Below are 16,626 nucleotides of genomic sequence, written 5' to 3'. Positions count from 1 at the left end.
CCTATAAAATAGGATATAATGAAAAATAATGTCTTATTTATTTTAAAAAAGATATATATATTATTTAAATTAAAAAACCAATTTGATAGTAAAAAAAATAAACGGGTCTTGGGTCTCATCAAACCATAAGTATATTATTAACTTTCATAAATATTATTTATAATTAAAAAACCAATTTCATAGTAAAAAAAATAAACGGGTCTCGGGTCTCATCAAAACCATATAGTTTTTAAACCGGGTTATAACATCTAATTTATTTGTGAAACAAATTATCATCAAACCATAGGTATATTATTAACTTTCATACAATAAAAAATATAAATTAAAAAAATAAATAAATATTAGAACAAAAAATATAAAACAACCTCCGTAATACGGGGGATAAAAACTAGTTGTATTATAATGATTTATATAAGAGTATTTATATGAAGAGAAAACTTAAGAAACAAACAAATCTATATTATTAGTTTTTGATAATAAATATAATAAATAATATCTATATTTATAACATTCCATTTTTTTTGATCGGCGAATTTCATAGTTAAGTTAGACCGTAACTCCTCACTGAGGAGCCCCACCACCCCACTCAGGCCAGACTATGTTATCTTAATCGGGTACATGCTGGTATCCGAGTTTGGCTTGGCGTTCCCCGAGAAAATTTCCAGCCATCTGTTACCAGAAAGATGTTGTACCATCCACAAGAGAAAACTCTATAGAGTAATTACACTTTAATAGAAAACTCGGGAGGCTTCAAGATTCGAATTGACCCCTCAAAGAGGGTAGGCACTTATCCATCATTAGCATAACCACTCCATTTTAGTTGGTTAGTGAAAACTTTTAATTATTTTTTTATAGATAGAAGAAAAATAATAGCCCTTAACTTTCAATTATTTCATAAATATCAAGGGAAATTTGGATCGGGCGTTGCTATGGGAGGACGAGATTCATCCTCAAATTAAAAACTGACACGTGTTAAGTTTCAAAATAGACCGAACAAAAACTTCTAAATGTTGTCTGAGCAGGCAATATTTATCCCTTAAATGTTAAGCTCGAAAACAGTCTTCTCTTACTGTTTTTTTTTTACCTGCTCCCTATAAATTCCAAAGTTTTCGATATTGGTGTCTTTTGAAAACCGTGCACCAAGATGCATTTTCCGAGGAGACGACTTCCATTTCTTTCTTCATATACCCCTTTCCTTCATCTTCCCTTCCATTTCCTTTACTCTTTTTTTTTTGTTGAACATAAACTTTTATAAACAACAAACCCAAAAAAACACCTACACCACGCCAAGCCTCCACAAGCCGAAGACCAGAGCAACACCAAAGAACACAAGGGGAAAATTTACATAAAGTCAAACTTACACCAATTGAAGCATTCTATCGATCTATTTTGGATCTATTTTTAAACCAAAGGTAACCGAGCGACTTGATATCTCCTATAATATCCTCCACTTTCACCTCCTTCCCTTCGAACACCTTATCGTTTCTCGCTTTCCACATTCTACAACAAGCCACGATGATAATTACATATAACACCTCTTTCTCTCTTTCCCCGACTTTTGTCGTATTGTGAATCTTCAATAAGTCTCTCACCATAAAACCATAAATAGAGGGTGTTTTACACCATCGACTAATGCGTTCCCAAACCACAACCGCCACCCAACAACCCATATTAACATGGTCAACCGTTTATGTCCCCATCTCACATAGAACACACGCCATACCCGGAACTAAAACATTCCTTTTTTCGAGCGCCTCACGAGCAGGGATTCTATTCATCTCGACCCTCCAAACATGTATATTGCACTTAGCCGGCACCCATTCACTTCACTTAAGAACATATTTATTTCCCACTGATATAACAATCAAATATTTAACATAGTGAACCGAGAACAATCCATTTCTATCTCTAAGCCGCACCCATGAATCTGCCCTCGCCTTCCAATCCGCTGCAACCATCAGTCTCAAGCAATTCTCCCACTCATTCATCTCTTGGGCTGAGCTAGGAGGTATGATCCAATCCCAAGCACAACTGATTCTTCTTTCCTTTCTCCAAAACGATCCTTAACCTTGCAAAATTTATTTATTTTTTCTAATTTAAACAAGTTAGGACAGATCTCCTTCAAATTCTGAGTTCCCACCCAGTTGTCAGTCCAGAATCTCATCTTTTGACCATCTCCAAGGTTTCCTTTTATCAAGTCAACCATCTTACTACCCCCACATTTCACCGTATTTATAACCTTAGCAACATTCAATCAAACACTCGTATTACCCTTCTTTCCCGACACCACTTCACCCTCTTTAACATGATTATAAATGGCATCAATAACTCTTTTTCATAGCCCCTTTCTTCTGTTCTATATCTCCAACCCCACTTAGCCAAGAGGAAGTTATTAACATCCTTTAATTACGATATTCCTAAACCACCTTTTTCTTTTGGAAGCGCCACCCTATCCCAAGCCACCTAATGTATTTTATTATCATTATTCGTCCCTCCCCATAAAAATCTCTTTATATTTTTTCTAAATTTTCAACAACCTTATTTGGCACTTTAAAAATGGAGAAGTAATAACAGGTAAACTTTTTAGGACCGCTTTTATTAAAACCAACATGCCTCCTATCGAAAGCGATTTACTTTCCTTATTAAAACCACCGCTTTTATTAAAACCACCCCGCAACTGACGAGGATTTGTATGAATTACTTTCCTTAGACAAGGGTTCAGTATATCGGTGTATTCACCCTTCCAGTTACTACATGTCTGTCAACTTGAACTCAAACTTTGACAAGATTGAAAAATCCAAAGCAACACATTCAAACTTTGAAATAAAAAAATGCCATAAATGAAAGTGACATAAAGCCTAAGGAATATCTTGTGTGATTGGTGTACGTGCGGCATATAATGAATAAATATGAATAATCAGGTATGCAAACAATTCAAAAAAATGAGCATGCAAATCCACGAGATAACTCATGGCTTGGGACTCTGCAACTATAACTTAACCAGGTTGTTATGTCTAAACACCTATTATATAGCCACGTATTTGATATCAAACTGTAATACCCCGACCAATGATGGATTATACATCAGGATGTAATGCAGATTGTTCATCACACATGACACTATTAAATCGATAATAATTAATCATATTTATTTAATACACGTCTCAAGTACATTGATGGTCGTCTATAAATCATGTGTATATATCGAGCACAATTACATTGAGTTCATGCATTTTAATTGTTTATATATATTAAACACAATTACTTTAAGTTCTTTTATGATCGAAGGTGTTCAGAGCTTAAACGAGCTAATTCAAAGTCATCCAGATGAAGATTAAGCAAGCCTGGAGAAGACAGAAGCCTAGGGAAACATATATGGATGGTTAAGAAGGATTCAGGAATGGTTTGGATGAGAAACCCGAAGCCGAAGTGAAAATCGAACAAGACGGGTTACCTAGAAAGTGCATTTTAGTAAAATAGGCATATCTCGGCCTAGAAAACGAGTTACGGGACCCATAATATGAATTTCAAGTTTCTCGACGAGACAAATCTGAATATGAGGTCAGTTTACTTTGCGTGACGCGGACTGGCGTTGCCTTCCACCTATCAAAATCTAACATTCGATGCATAAACTTGCACTTTCCATTGATTCCATGTGGAGACGACGTTACTTACCCGTACTAGTTATATGCGACGTCTACATCAAAATACTTTAGAACACGGCATCTTCATTAAAATGGCGCCGTTGCCGGGGAATCAATGCGCAAAGTGCTAATTTTAGTTTTTATTCTTTTTGCTTTAGTTTAGTTTTTTGCTTTTGCTTTTATTTTTATCTGTTTGATTTACGCGAGGTATTCTGTGTTTTATGCGTGTAGGTAACTCACAATGACAGGGAATTGGGACTATGGCCCACATGAAGGATATGAGTTCGTGGAAGATGCTGATCCTTACCATTCATTTCCATATCATAAACCACATTCATACAATTCCCAAAGCTATTACGAGCCAGATAATTATAACCAAAGAAACATCAGTCAGCAGGGTCGTCAGCAGGGTCGCAACAGGCGGTACCATAATTATTCACCCCCTCCACCTTGGATGATCATGTTTATTATGATTCAAGTTATGAGTATGATAGTGATGGGTCCGAGACGCCAACTTTTGTAAGTTATCAGGATGAGGAGGACTACTACTGTAACATCCGACGTTTTAAATAATAAGATAATAAATAAATGATAGTATGCTTAAAATAGATGGATTTAGAATAGATCATGGACTTGTAAGATAATGGGCCTAAGGTCCATGTGCTTAGGGTATAAATACCCTTAAAACCCTGCATCCCTTTCATTTCCATCAATTCCTCACATTAGTCTACACACTCAAAAACACACACTTAAGCCAAACGCCCTCTACACCGCTCAATCTTCCGAACCGAGATTAACCGAAGGTAGAATATTATTTATCTTAGTTGACCCAACATGTAACAACTCGGGTTTTCGAACTTATATTTTTACCCGACTCGGTTCAATGTTCGGGTTATTTTATTAAATATATTGCATTTATCAAATTAAATTGATTATTTTATTAATATTTAATTATTTATAAATTATATATTTTGAGTTTTTACACATTTTAACCCAATATTCAAGTTTATCTCCTTGAGGCAATAGGCTTATATGTTATTGCTGCTTGTATGTTGACAAATGGGTTAACTAACAAGCCTATTAGTGTTAAGCGCAATTGAAATGATCATGGTGGCAACACTCTAGTTTGCCCTTATTTAGAGATCCATGATGAATTGAAAACTTTTGCATTGTTGCATCCATGAAGACCGGTTCACTATTAGAAAACTTGACGGAGGTGAGTCATCCTCCGATCGCACGACAACTTTTGCATTGTTCCATCTAAGAAGACCAATTCACTATTAAAAAAATTGATGGAGTGAGTCTTCCTCCGATCACACTATAACGTACCACAAAAATAAATAAGATGGTGCAAAAGGTCAAATCAAATGATTTGATTATTGAAGGAACCAAATATACAAAGAGCTAATCAGTTATAGCGTGGAACTCTATATAGGCTTATCATAAACAAAGGAGTTAAGTAGTTGGCGTATCAAAGACAGGCAGAACACATAACATTTGGCACCTGCCAAACATGTCTAGGCAAAAATAAACATCTACTTCGCAAGGAGAAAACATTGGTTGATAAACAATGTTTCGTATAGAAGCTCATAACGTCACAAAGCAAACTGAAGAACATAAATCTATTTTAACATCAACGTTAAACATAATCCGACCATCGACCAAAAGCATCCAACATGTCAAGAAAAACCTTCAAAACTTAAGCCAAGATCATAAAACTTCATTACCATCACACTCCATGCATAACTTCTAATCTGCACCATTACGGTCTACGCTTCTTCTCTGTAATATGGGTTCTCTTTCAAAATAACAAATCCTTCCAAAATGGGAAACAGGGAAATATACATACATAAAAGAGCAGCCACCAAAACATTACAAAAAAACATGCTTTTACAATAATAATAATAATAATAATAATAATTAATAATAAACAATATAAAGATGTAATATTTCTCTGCTGCAAGTTGAGCTCTATCCCAAGTAGCCAAGAGGACTGGTGTGGAATGGGTCTGGAAACTTATGATGGTCTTCGGCTAGCCAACCTGGTCATGATACAGGTTCAGATTTTCATCCACGGTCAGCAACATTCTAGACTGTTAACGAGTAATCATAAATTAGTGTATTCTGGTTTATAATCAAACGGGCCAATATTAGTTGTACTTTGCCTTAAACGGGTCAAATGAGTAAACTTAAACACATTTGACAGTGCAAGCCTGTATAGCCAAAACTGCGAAGTATATAAAGTAATGATATTTTCCCAAAATTATAACTTTCATATCAAAACACGCGTGCGATAATGCCACAAGTCCAGCTAGTGCAGTCCTGCAAGAAAACATAAATCATTAGGTTAAAAGTGTCGCACCCCCATCTTAGGCCTGGGCGTGCGACCAACAGTTGGTACCGCATTTGTAAATAAATCAGAGTTGGCGTATTAAAGCGGAAAATATGTTTGCGTGGATGAAAATATTATATATATTTATATAACAAAATACGGGATTATAAAATACCCGTATTAGTATTACAAATATTACTTGTTTATACAAAAACCACCATTTATATTTTTAATATTAACAAAATGATCTGAGCCATCAGGTCACCTAGGGTGTCAACTTCGTCCTTTCCAAGCGACTAATCTTCTTTACCTGTAAAATGTTTAGATAATACGTTAGCAACACATGTTAGTGAATAAGCTGACGCATAAAATATTTCTTTTACTTTAATTACCTCTCGAGACATAACTTAGGTCCGACCCATCGTGTCTTAGGAATAATCAAGTTTTAAAACAAAACACAATTATAAACTTAAGTTCTATATGAACTACTCAGCAAACACCACAGCGTTCGATATTACTTAGATACCATCCGTATACACATGATTACCCTCACTTGGACGCAGCTTAGGTCCGACCCATCGTGGCGGAGGCTCATAACCAAGTGTGGAGCGGTGTGCCCACCGACTTTTTACCACATATGTAAGGATCCAAACAAACGTACACGACAGCCTGAGGGCCATCGATTACTTTTGTTTATAATGTTTTAGAGATAAGTAATCTCATGTAATCAATTTGTTTGACACGTTTAATACAAGTTTATAAAGTTGGACGTATTACATTTCTTTGAAAAGACCAGCTTCAATACACTGATCGGTTCTTCCTTGGCTATCTCGGACCTATAGTACGAGTATAACCTTTTATTAATACCAGATCTTTAATCTGGCCTAAGACCTCTAGTCTCTTTTGTATAATCATTACTCGATTATATTTTCTTTATGAACCTTTAGTTCAAATACTTTTCTTTCTTTTATAAGTTAAACCTTTAGTTTTACGTATTTGCTTTTCTTAAACACTACGTTTCTTCTAAACGCATACTTTTATTTCTTTATTATTATCTAAAATTAGGGGGTGTTCATCGGATCGGATAACGGATTATTCGGTTCGGGTTATTCGGATATGAAAATTTTTAGACCCTATCCGAAATCCGATCCCATCCGAATTAGGAATATTCCTATCCGATCCGAATCTATCCGAATTCAATTCGGATCGGATTCGGATAATATCCGAATAATCCGAAATAAACCTAAAAAAATTTTCTATTTTTTTGTTCGTAACATTTAATAGTTTAGAATCACAATAAACATACAAACCAAAATACAAATTACTCTTAACACAAATTTAAAGTTTAAACTTCAAATAATAGTCTAATGAATATAACAAATCGGAAAATTCCACTAAAAACATGTTTTTTATTCGGATTAAACGGATATCCGAATAATCCAAACAATCCGAATTTTTTCAATTCCATATCCGAATCCGAATTAGTTATTCGGATATTCGGATTGATCCGATCCGAATATCCAAATAAGAATTCGGATCGATTTATTTGGGTTTCGGTTTCGGTTCGGATTTCGGATTTCTTGAACACCCCTATCTAAAATCATTTAAATAATAATTACATATTATCTATCACAAATAACTATATTCATATAATTATCTTTTATATACTTTCTTTGTTATGTTTTCTTTTGTTATTTTCGAGGTATCGAGTATATCATCGACTTAGGGTTTTAATCCTTTAGTATTTTATTATTATTTTGTTCGGACATTATGCCTACCTTGCTTTGCTTATAAAACCCTACAAACTTGGGCAGCACTTCGACGCCTTATTGTTTCTCGAGCTTCCTTGATTATCACCTTCTTCAACACGCGATTCGAGGCACGCCAAATCTTCACAGTACGTTGGCACGCTTATTGAGGCGGGGCGTTGGATCGTCTCGGGATGGCTCGGACTTCAATAGAACATCGTCGGTGGGTTCACGTACTTCGAGATAACTTCGATTTTGGACACAGAAAAAGAGGAGGGTTTGCACTACTTCGAGGTGGGGTGAGAAAGTAGCTGTGAAGTTGGTATGATGGAATGAGGGCTGGAGGCCTCAATTTATAAGCTGAACCGGGGACCCGTCGTGATACGCGATGGGCTAAGACATAGCCGTCGCGTATCGCGACGTAGCTATGATGAGTCACCTGTAGGCTTGCCACGTGGCGGACGCGGTGCCACGTGGTGACACGTAGCGGAGATTGTGCCACGTGTGGACACGTGGCTGGACACGTGTCCGGCTGTCAGACCACGTCATCGCGATTCGCGGTGACGTTGGGTTTTCAGCCGTCGCATATCGCGAACAGCCATAAAAACAGAATTTTCAGTTTGGTCCTTTATGTTTGAAACTTGAAATTTTTGACCCGTTATTTTCATGATGTATACAAAAAGATAGGGGAAAAATGCAAATATGCAACATTATGTAAAAAGTTAAAAACATATATTTACTTTTGGGTTTACTTACGTGGATAGTAAGAATCGTTCTGAGTGGTAAGGAGCAAGAGGCCAATAAACTCTTCCTCGTATGAACAAATGCTTGAGCAAATCGCACCAAAAATAATAATAATAATTAAAAACATTAAATATGTTCTTATTAACTCGCAATTGAAAAATATAAGTGCATTTGTTGATTACATATAAATGAAGATTGCCTTCCTTGTAGTAATAATTGAAAGACTCCGAAGCATGCAAGCATGTTATCTGTTTTTTCTAATACGTTGTACGAGTGCCGCTACTTTTTATTTTATTATTTTTTATTTTAAGCATATATATTGAAGAATTTGTTTTTTATAATATTGATTGAATTCACATTGACTCACCGCTCCTACACGTGGATTTTACCAACCGAATTCGACGTTCAACGCACCTTGTAAAACTAGCGTCGTTATTGTTACGAACGTTTTAGTAATACGGGCGCTGCTACTTTTTTCTGTGTTAACATACATATTTAACTTTTTTAATCTTGTCGGTATCTTGAAGAATTTAACCCATGCCAACCGAATCCACAATAAAGAGCCTCCGCAATGCGACAGGTATAGAAACAAATTCCAACTTTCCACGCGCAACGCGCCGGGTAAAAATTTAGTTAACAAGAAAGAGTATGGTGGAAGACTTATAGATATCAACAGACGCATGGGTTATGATTAAAGCGACACAAATTCGGCATGTATCAGTCAAGTTCGTTATGGTAACGAATTAAAAATAAAAATAGTAAATGCCCATGATAGTAATAGTTATCGTGTAGCTTATGATACTAAAATGTAAAATAAAATAATAGGAAGGGTTGAAATAGAGGAAGTTTCATTGTTCATGTTGGTTCTTATCTAAACTAGTTGTGAGAGTTTAGTTTAAAATAATAACCATTTTTATAAATTTAAAACTTTGAAACTGTTTAAAATATAATTTAAAAAAAAAATTATACTAAAATGCAGAACATCAGTGATCAACGCCTAAACGTGCGTAACCAATGCCGAAAACTAATTACAAAGATTAAATGCACAAATTTCAAAAACCTACCTATATTTTAATCCAACCCGTTTTGACATGAGACCCAACCTAAACTCGTTCTAACCCAAGCTTTTTTAACCCGAACCAAATTAACCTTTTTAGATCGACCCGTTTTGACCCTAGCTCGTTCTAACCTGGAACCTGAACCCACCTGGCCCAAACCGTTACCCAAACCCGCCCGGCTAGACCCACACGTGTGCCGGTAGTAATTGTAATACTATATATTTGCTCTTATAATTATCTGGTATATATAATTAAGTTTTATTACTTATCTTTAATGAACACTGTTGATTCATACTAACTCATTTTCCGTTACACTCCACCTGTCCATAGTCTTTGCCTCTTTGGACCTCGAATAGCTTCCGAAACCATGGAATAAAGCAAATCCTTAAAACGTAGACAAGTGTAACTCACTGGCATCATGCAGCAGTGCAACACCCCACGTGTCATCTTTTTCTCACCGCCATGCATGCACATACTTATCCTCAATTCACTCCCACATAACACCCTTTGCCTCTTAGTTATTTCCCACAAATTAAAACCAATCCTAAATCACAAAACATGAAGAGGATCATCAACATATTACCCTTATTCGTTCTTGTTCTAACCTCACTACTCATAACATGTGCATCTGTCCACCAAGAGGTGATCTCGAAAGACGGACACCGTGTAGTCGTGGTCGAGTACGACAAAGAATTCGACGGAACCACGAAAGTGTCGATTTCGCCACCGGACGCTTCCGATACCGAGAAACAACCACGGGGAATGTTTTCAGGTCCAAGAGACCTTGTTTGTGACGCTTATGGCAAGTGCAAGCATAAAGTTGTAAGCGCGCTAGAGAAAACGAAAGACGCGGTCACAAAAGGCGCGCACGGGGTCTCGGATGAGGTGCAAGAAGTGAAAGAGCACACGAAGGAGGTTCTAAACGAAGCGGTGGAGAAAAGCCCGCGTGAGGCGAAAGATAAAGCTTCCGAAAAGGCGAGAAAAAGGCGTGGTTAGTAAAGCGAAGAAGCTGTTTGGAAACGTGGTCTCCGTAGTAAAAGACGGATGGTCGAAAGACTTCGATGTGATCGATTCGCCGAAGAGGATTGCGGAAGATATATCAAGAAACGTGACCGGTGCACTAGGTAAAATGCACAAGAAGGCGGAAAGTGTTAAGGAACAAGCCAAACAAACCGTGAAAAATGCACATGAAAAACTAGGTGACAAAAGTTTTAAGTGACATTCTCTATAAGTTTAAAGAAGCGGCATATGATGTTATATGGTACGTATTGTTTCGCGACAAGATCGGTTCGTTGGTTGGTTTGGTTCATATGCTCGGGTTTTTGACCGCGTACGGGATGTGCGTGTGGGTGACGTTTGTTTCGAGCTATGTTTTGGGTAGGTATCTTCCGAGGCAGGATGCTTGGAGTGGTGCAAAGCAGGGATATACCCTGTGTATTTTCGAGCCATGGCGTGTTGTGTTTCTGCTGCTTTGTTGGGGCATTTAGTGGGTCAGAAAACCGAGTCTTTGGCTAGCAAGTTTGGGTTGTTTCAAAACTTTGAGTCTTGTTTCTGCACTCTTGATGCTTTTCATTAACATGATATGGTTGGAGCCTAAAGCAACCAAGGTAAGTTTTTTTTGTGTGTACACTTTGTTGATTGTTGTAGCACATGGGTGCTCATTTTTCGGTTTGCGGTTTAACCAAATACCGAATTGATTCATAACAAAAAATATTTGAAATTGTTTTGTTAGGTTAAACATGTTCAAAATTATATTAGGCATTGTATTCAAAAGATTTGAGCCTTTTTGCAATTGAAAAAGGCTTGCGACACAGCTTGTTGCTCGTTTGCCTTATTATGAAATACAGCGAAAAAATAAAAATGAAATGAAAACACTTGCCAAATAAAATCCTAACCAATACATTAAGGTTGTTATAAATGAGTGTTTATTCGTTCACATCGCAGGCGATGTATAAAAGAATGAAGCTAGAGAAGGAAGAAGGAAGAGGGGTAGGGATTGCGGTTGCAGCTAAAGAAGGGATGGTGGACCGTGATGGTGTTACGGTGGCAAGGTCAATGGTGAATGGGAAAGGGGGGTCGGGTTGCGGACGGTGGTGGTGATACAGTGGTGAGGTCTGTTGCAAATGGGAGAGGGGTTCGTGTTGCGGTTTAAAGATAATGTGATGGCGAAAGGGGGATGGGATGATGGACGGAGCAATGTGGTGAGGAGTGTAGGGGTTGGTAGACAAGATGTGTTGAAGTTGAATGAGAAGTTGAAGAAGCTGAATGCATATTCATCTGCACTGAATATGTTTACATTGGTGGCGTTGACATGGCATATGGCTTACATGGGTCAACGGCTCCAGGGGTACACAGCAAAATAGACAACACTTGATTGACTTGTTACATGGGTTCACATGTGTTTGTATAGTCTTTACTTAGAACCTTTTTTTTATTGTCTTCTTTACATTTTATTGTAGTTTTGTGTTTGCTTGGTGAGGCTTGGTTTGTGCTATGGTATACAAGTATGTTACATATATCCAAACTCAGTTATTTTTTCCTTCTACTTGATCTTGTGCACATTTGGGACAGGATGATGTACACCATAGTATAATTAAAACACATGTTTGGATATGTAAGTGGTTCAGATATTATGCAACCCAAAACTTTTTGCTATCACTTTTCTGAACAGAACAAACAAACAAAGCATACAATGCTCCAGTTACATAACATGAATGCTTAAATTCCTTCCAAAAAGCGATCAGCGTGGAGCGTATAAGGGCTTCTTATCCAACATAAAACCTAGTTAGCATGGTTGATATCAAAATAGCAACCTATTATCACATCTTAACCAATAATATCAACATCATGCTTTCATTACCTAAAATTGTTCATGGGATGATGTGTTTCATTACTCTTCATCTACCAAAATGGTTGATTGGGTGCATACACCTGCATCGTTCAAAGATGCCATGTCGTCATCAAGCAACTTATGCGGCGGGGAGCCCTGCAAATCACAACCAAACACAAAATAAAGATGCTTGGAATTCAAATTCAGATCAGTGCTTATAAAGTCATTTGGTCAAAGTCAAACCTGTTCTTGAAGATATAATATTGGCTTAAAAAACTTTAATTTGAAGAAGCTTAAGCAAAGAGTCTTCAGCTTTCCAACCTTACAAAAACAAATTATTATATTTAGAATGCATTATAGTTTACACAAACAAACATAAATGATAATAACAGAAACAAACAAACAAATAATTACAGTGGTGGTTGCAGGCAACTTTTTTGTTATTGGGGCTTTTTCACAAATTGATGGTCCAACACACTTCAGAGTAACAGCTGCAACAAACAATTTGATTTGGCCACAAAGGTTAAAAGAGAAGTTAACTACTTATTTGTCAAAGACACATTGTTCAATCAAATCAAAGAAATGGGTTCATACTAATAAGTCCAGAAGCCATTTTCTGAGGGCCTGCAGGACCACTTGAAGGTCGTTCATCCTCGATTCCATGAAATGCCTTCAGCTCAGTGAATCTAATATTAGATTCGAGACAACACGAGTAAAGGATCATTGCACAAAAATAAACTGATAGAAAAGGATCTTTGTAAATGAAGGTTTGTCACCAATTTCGTACATGCATGCCTATATTTTTTATAACTTTTGCAACGAAATTTACAAGCTTCTTACTCAAGAAACAACCCCCACGATCTATATTCTATTTACTCATCCCTCCTCACCTTTATGATTACCAAAAAAAGAAAAAAATGGATTTTTAATAATCCAAACTAAACTATTATCCAGGCAAAGTTACTTATCCGTTAAAGTGGGATTGGCCGTGACAACAAAAATGACAGCTAGAAGTTTCATTGGTCACGGTGCCCGATATGGATTCTTATCAGCCAATGAGTTCTAGTTTGAATTAGAAAATTCTATTAGCCAAAAAAAAAAAAGAAATGACAAATAATATAACCTCTATGAAGACTTGAAGATGTAGTAGATGAACTGAATGAAATCACTCCACAACGACATATTCTCAAGGTACCAATTAGAGGTGGCCAAAATGGGTGGTTCAGACGTTTTGAGTAACAGGTCACAACAGGTTCGGATCAAACAGGGTAAATATGTAGTACGGGAAACTATTCACTTTTCTAAATTTATATATGGCTAATGTGCTAGATATAATTACAAAACTGTGTTATTACTATGGGTGACCTTGAAACTCATTTGACTTGCTAGACGTGTTTACTTTCTAGTCGAATCCTTTCGCTTAACCTGCATAAACCCGTTCACCATTAGATGAACCTAACCTTCGTTTAGATATACAGGAGGTGCATTAATCCGCATACATCTCATAATTGAGGTTATAACTCTCTCCTCTTAAACCTAATTGACTTTCGAATTAGTTGTCTTAGGTTTGTTTTATGACTTTATCATAGAACTTAAATCAATTTTTTAACTAGACATAAGAAATATGTATATAACTTTAATGAATATATGCTTGATGCGGCTTTTGACAATACCTTGGGTGAAGCCTCTTGATCTCTTCCAGATTTTGATGCGGCTTACACATTACCAGGCGTACATACCTGCGATAAAAATAATTAATATATATTTTTCTTATCTAAATAGGTCCACAACAGTATAACTGTAGTCCTAATTCTAATGCATGCAGCTCTACAGTATTGATTTTACCTAATCTCAGACTCTTTGCGCTCTCGAGGGGTAATCTGACAAGTGACAATAACATAGACGTGTTAAATTTAAATAACTATAAATGAAAATATGCATTATGTGCTCTTGAATTTACCTCACTGCCATTCAATATTTTAACTTTTGCCAAACGAGCAATCAAAGCATATCTTCCAGTCCCACCTCTGCTTGGATCAGTTGCTGGATTCTCAGAACATCTAATGTCCTGCACTTTGAAACGAAACATCAATAAGTATGAATTTTACTGAAAGCTTAAAGCTCGCATAACACACTAACGGATTACTTAAAGTAAATACTTTGAATGTACACTAATTTTTAGAAAATTAAAATAGGATAAAGAATATGGCACGTAAAGCATATCAGATAAACAACCTTACCACTAAGGCTGGATAAGAGTTTAACGCATCAATGGAAGCTAGATCCTCAATTTTATTACCTCCTGAGCAGTGTAAAATATAAATTAGTCGACATTATGAGCAGGTTACATATATAGTGAAGACTTTTCAAAAATAAATGAAAAACAAAAATGAAAAAAAAAACTTATGTAGTGAAAATTTAATTACCAATAAGTAGGCAGCGTAAATTCTGGAAAGGCTTAGATGGCCCGTCCTCTGTAGTGGGGTACCAAATGCGTTCTATGTTATTCTTACTCAACTGAAGCTGCTCCAAACTAAAAATAGTGCCCATATTTTTAAGGATTAGCAGCAGCATATAAACCTTAAAACAGTTTAAGCCAGTAAGTAAAAAGATTATTGCTTTTTATACCATTTTAATTGTGAAAGCTTCAAGATTTCACCCCAATCAGATATATAGTTCTCTTCCAAGTTAAGAACCCGCAGAGAACAAAATCCTTGTACAAATTTGGATGATGTGGGCTGGGTAAATGAAACACATTGTAAAATAATATTATCACGCAACAGGACCAATTTTGAGGTATGGACATGATAAGGATGAGAATGTTACACACCGTTATCTCCTTTATCTTATTTCCCATTAAATGCAGCTCTTCAACGGCCGGCAATGATTCTTTAAGAACTTCAACCTGCAAGCAAGTAACTTTCGTTGGCATATGACCATATTAACAAGTCAAAAGAAACGTAAGGAAGCATTGCTCACCTGAGACCAATTAATGGAAACATTATTCAAGACTAATAGGTGAAGATTTTTCAAGTGAGAGACTCCCACTACATCATTTGACATTCTATTGTTTGTCAAATTAAGCGCTGTAAGGGCTGGCAACCCACTGCATATAGCATTAATGTCCTGCAACACAACATAAGTTTACTCAGCTTTATTAACAATAGCACTGATAATAATAATAATAATAATAATAATAATAATAATAATAATAATAATAATAATAATAATAATAATAATAATAGAAAGCAGGTTTCTGGTAAATCCATGGAAACGTAAATATGCAAGCAAGAAAGCTTACTTGCCACTTGGAAAGCAGGTTTCCGGTTAAATCCAGTTCCTTTAAGTCTGCAAAAACAAGCATAATGGTCACCTATAATATGCTTCAAAAAGAACAATTAAACAAGTAACAAAAGTGTTCCATCACATTCAAATACTGTAAAATGTTAGCTAAACTTACTTGGTAGAGTTTTACAGATTTCACTAGGGTCCCCAGGAGAGCTAACCCCTAAATACGACAACGAAGCACCCTGTAACTCATCGAACCGGGCCAATATATCTTCAATCTTATCAGTACCCACTAACTGAACATTCACTCGTTTATGACTTGCAGAAAGCACATACATTTCATCTGTTAAAACACAAAACATAAAAAAAAAAAAAAACAATAATATTATATCACCATACAAATCAACTAATTCAAACCCCAAATAATTCGAAATTTATACCCAATTCTTCTTTAGTAGAAGTGGTTCGGTATCGGATATTTAGGGCTTGTAAGAGCGATACGCCGGAGCTTAAATTATGTGGGCGAGCAAAGGAAGCTGATTTAGGAAAGTGGGCATTGAAATAACGGACGCCGTTGACTGATCCGTCGTGTTTGCCGTCGCAATTGTCCCAATCAACGCCGACCCAGATGCCGGAATAGCCTTGTACCGGTCCGACGTATTTCACGGTGCCGATGCGGCGGTAGTCTCCGGCCGAGTGGATTCGTTGGCCGATTTTGAAGTCGCATTGTTGTGGGGTTTCTGAGTCTGGTGTGGTTTGCATTTTGGTCGTGCCTACATGAAACTTTGATTTGTGGTTTTACAGCATTACTATTACTGAAATTTTCGGTCTCATTTGTTAATGTTGTTAAAACACATATACCATTTGTAATTATATAATTTATGATTTTCATTTTTTTTAAATCAGCTTTGAACGTTGAGCTACTCATTCGTTGTTAGGTCTAATTGTAAAAACATTAATATCGACTTTTATTGATGGTAAT

General features: G+C 36.4%; 1 protein-coding gene across 1 annotated transcript; it reads right to left on the bottom strand.

Moving 5' to 3' along the window:
• Positions 1 to 12,254: 12,254 nt before the first annotated feature.
• On the bottom strand, positions 12,255 to 16,410 carry LOC143563582 (tubulin-folding cofactor E-like). Its single transcript, XM_077051089.1, has 16 exons — positions 16,085 to 16,410; positions 15,817 to 15,987; positions 15,658 to 15,704; positions 15,336 to 15,482; positions 15,187 to 15,261; positions 14,985 to 15,094; positions 14,783 to 14,889; positions 14,597 to 14,658; positions 14,317 to 14,424; positions 14,202 to 14,236; positions 14,030 to 14,095; positions 12,951 to 13,042; positions 12,771 to 12,847; positions 12,600 to 12,677; positions 12,387 to 12,512; positions 12,255 to 12,307 (listed from the first exon to the last, which is right to left on the bottom strand). The coding sequence occupies exons 1-15, from the start codon at positions 16,404 to 16,406 to the stop codon at positions 12,417 to 12,419; spliced, it is 1,593 nt and encodes a 530-aa protein (XP_076907204.1). The 5' UTR covers positions 16,407 to 16,410; the 3' UTR covers positions 12,255 to 12,307; positions 12,387 to 12,416.
• Positions 16,411 to 16,626: the final 216 nt, after the last annotated feature.

The sequence above is a fragment of the Bidens hawaiensis genome, unplaced genomic scaffold (genome assembly GCF_021521415.1).
Source record: "Bidens hawaiensis isolate Kalapana, Puna unplaced genomic scaffold, B.hawaiensis_p1.1 tig00021500_1, whole genome shotgun sequence".
NCBI classification, from domain to species: domain Eukaryota; kingdom Viridiplantae; phylum Streptophyta; class Magnoliopsida; order Asterales; family Asteraceae; genus Bidens; species Bidens hawaiensis.
The sequence above is the reverse complement of the archived record's forward strand: the minus strand, read 5'-3'. Positions and strand labels throughout refer to the sequence as shown.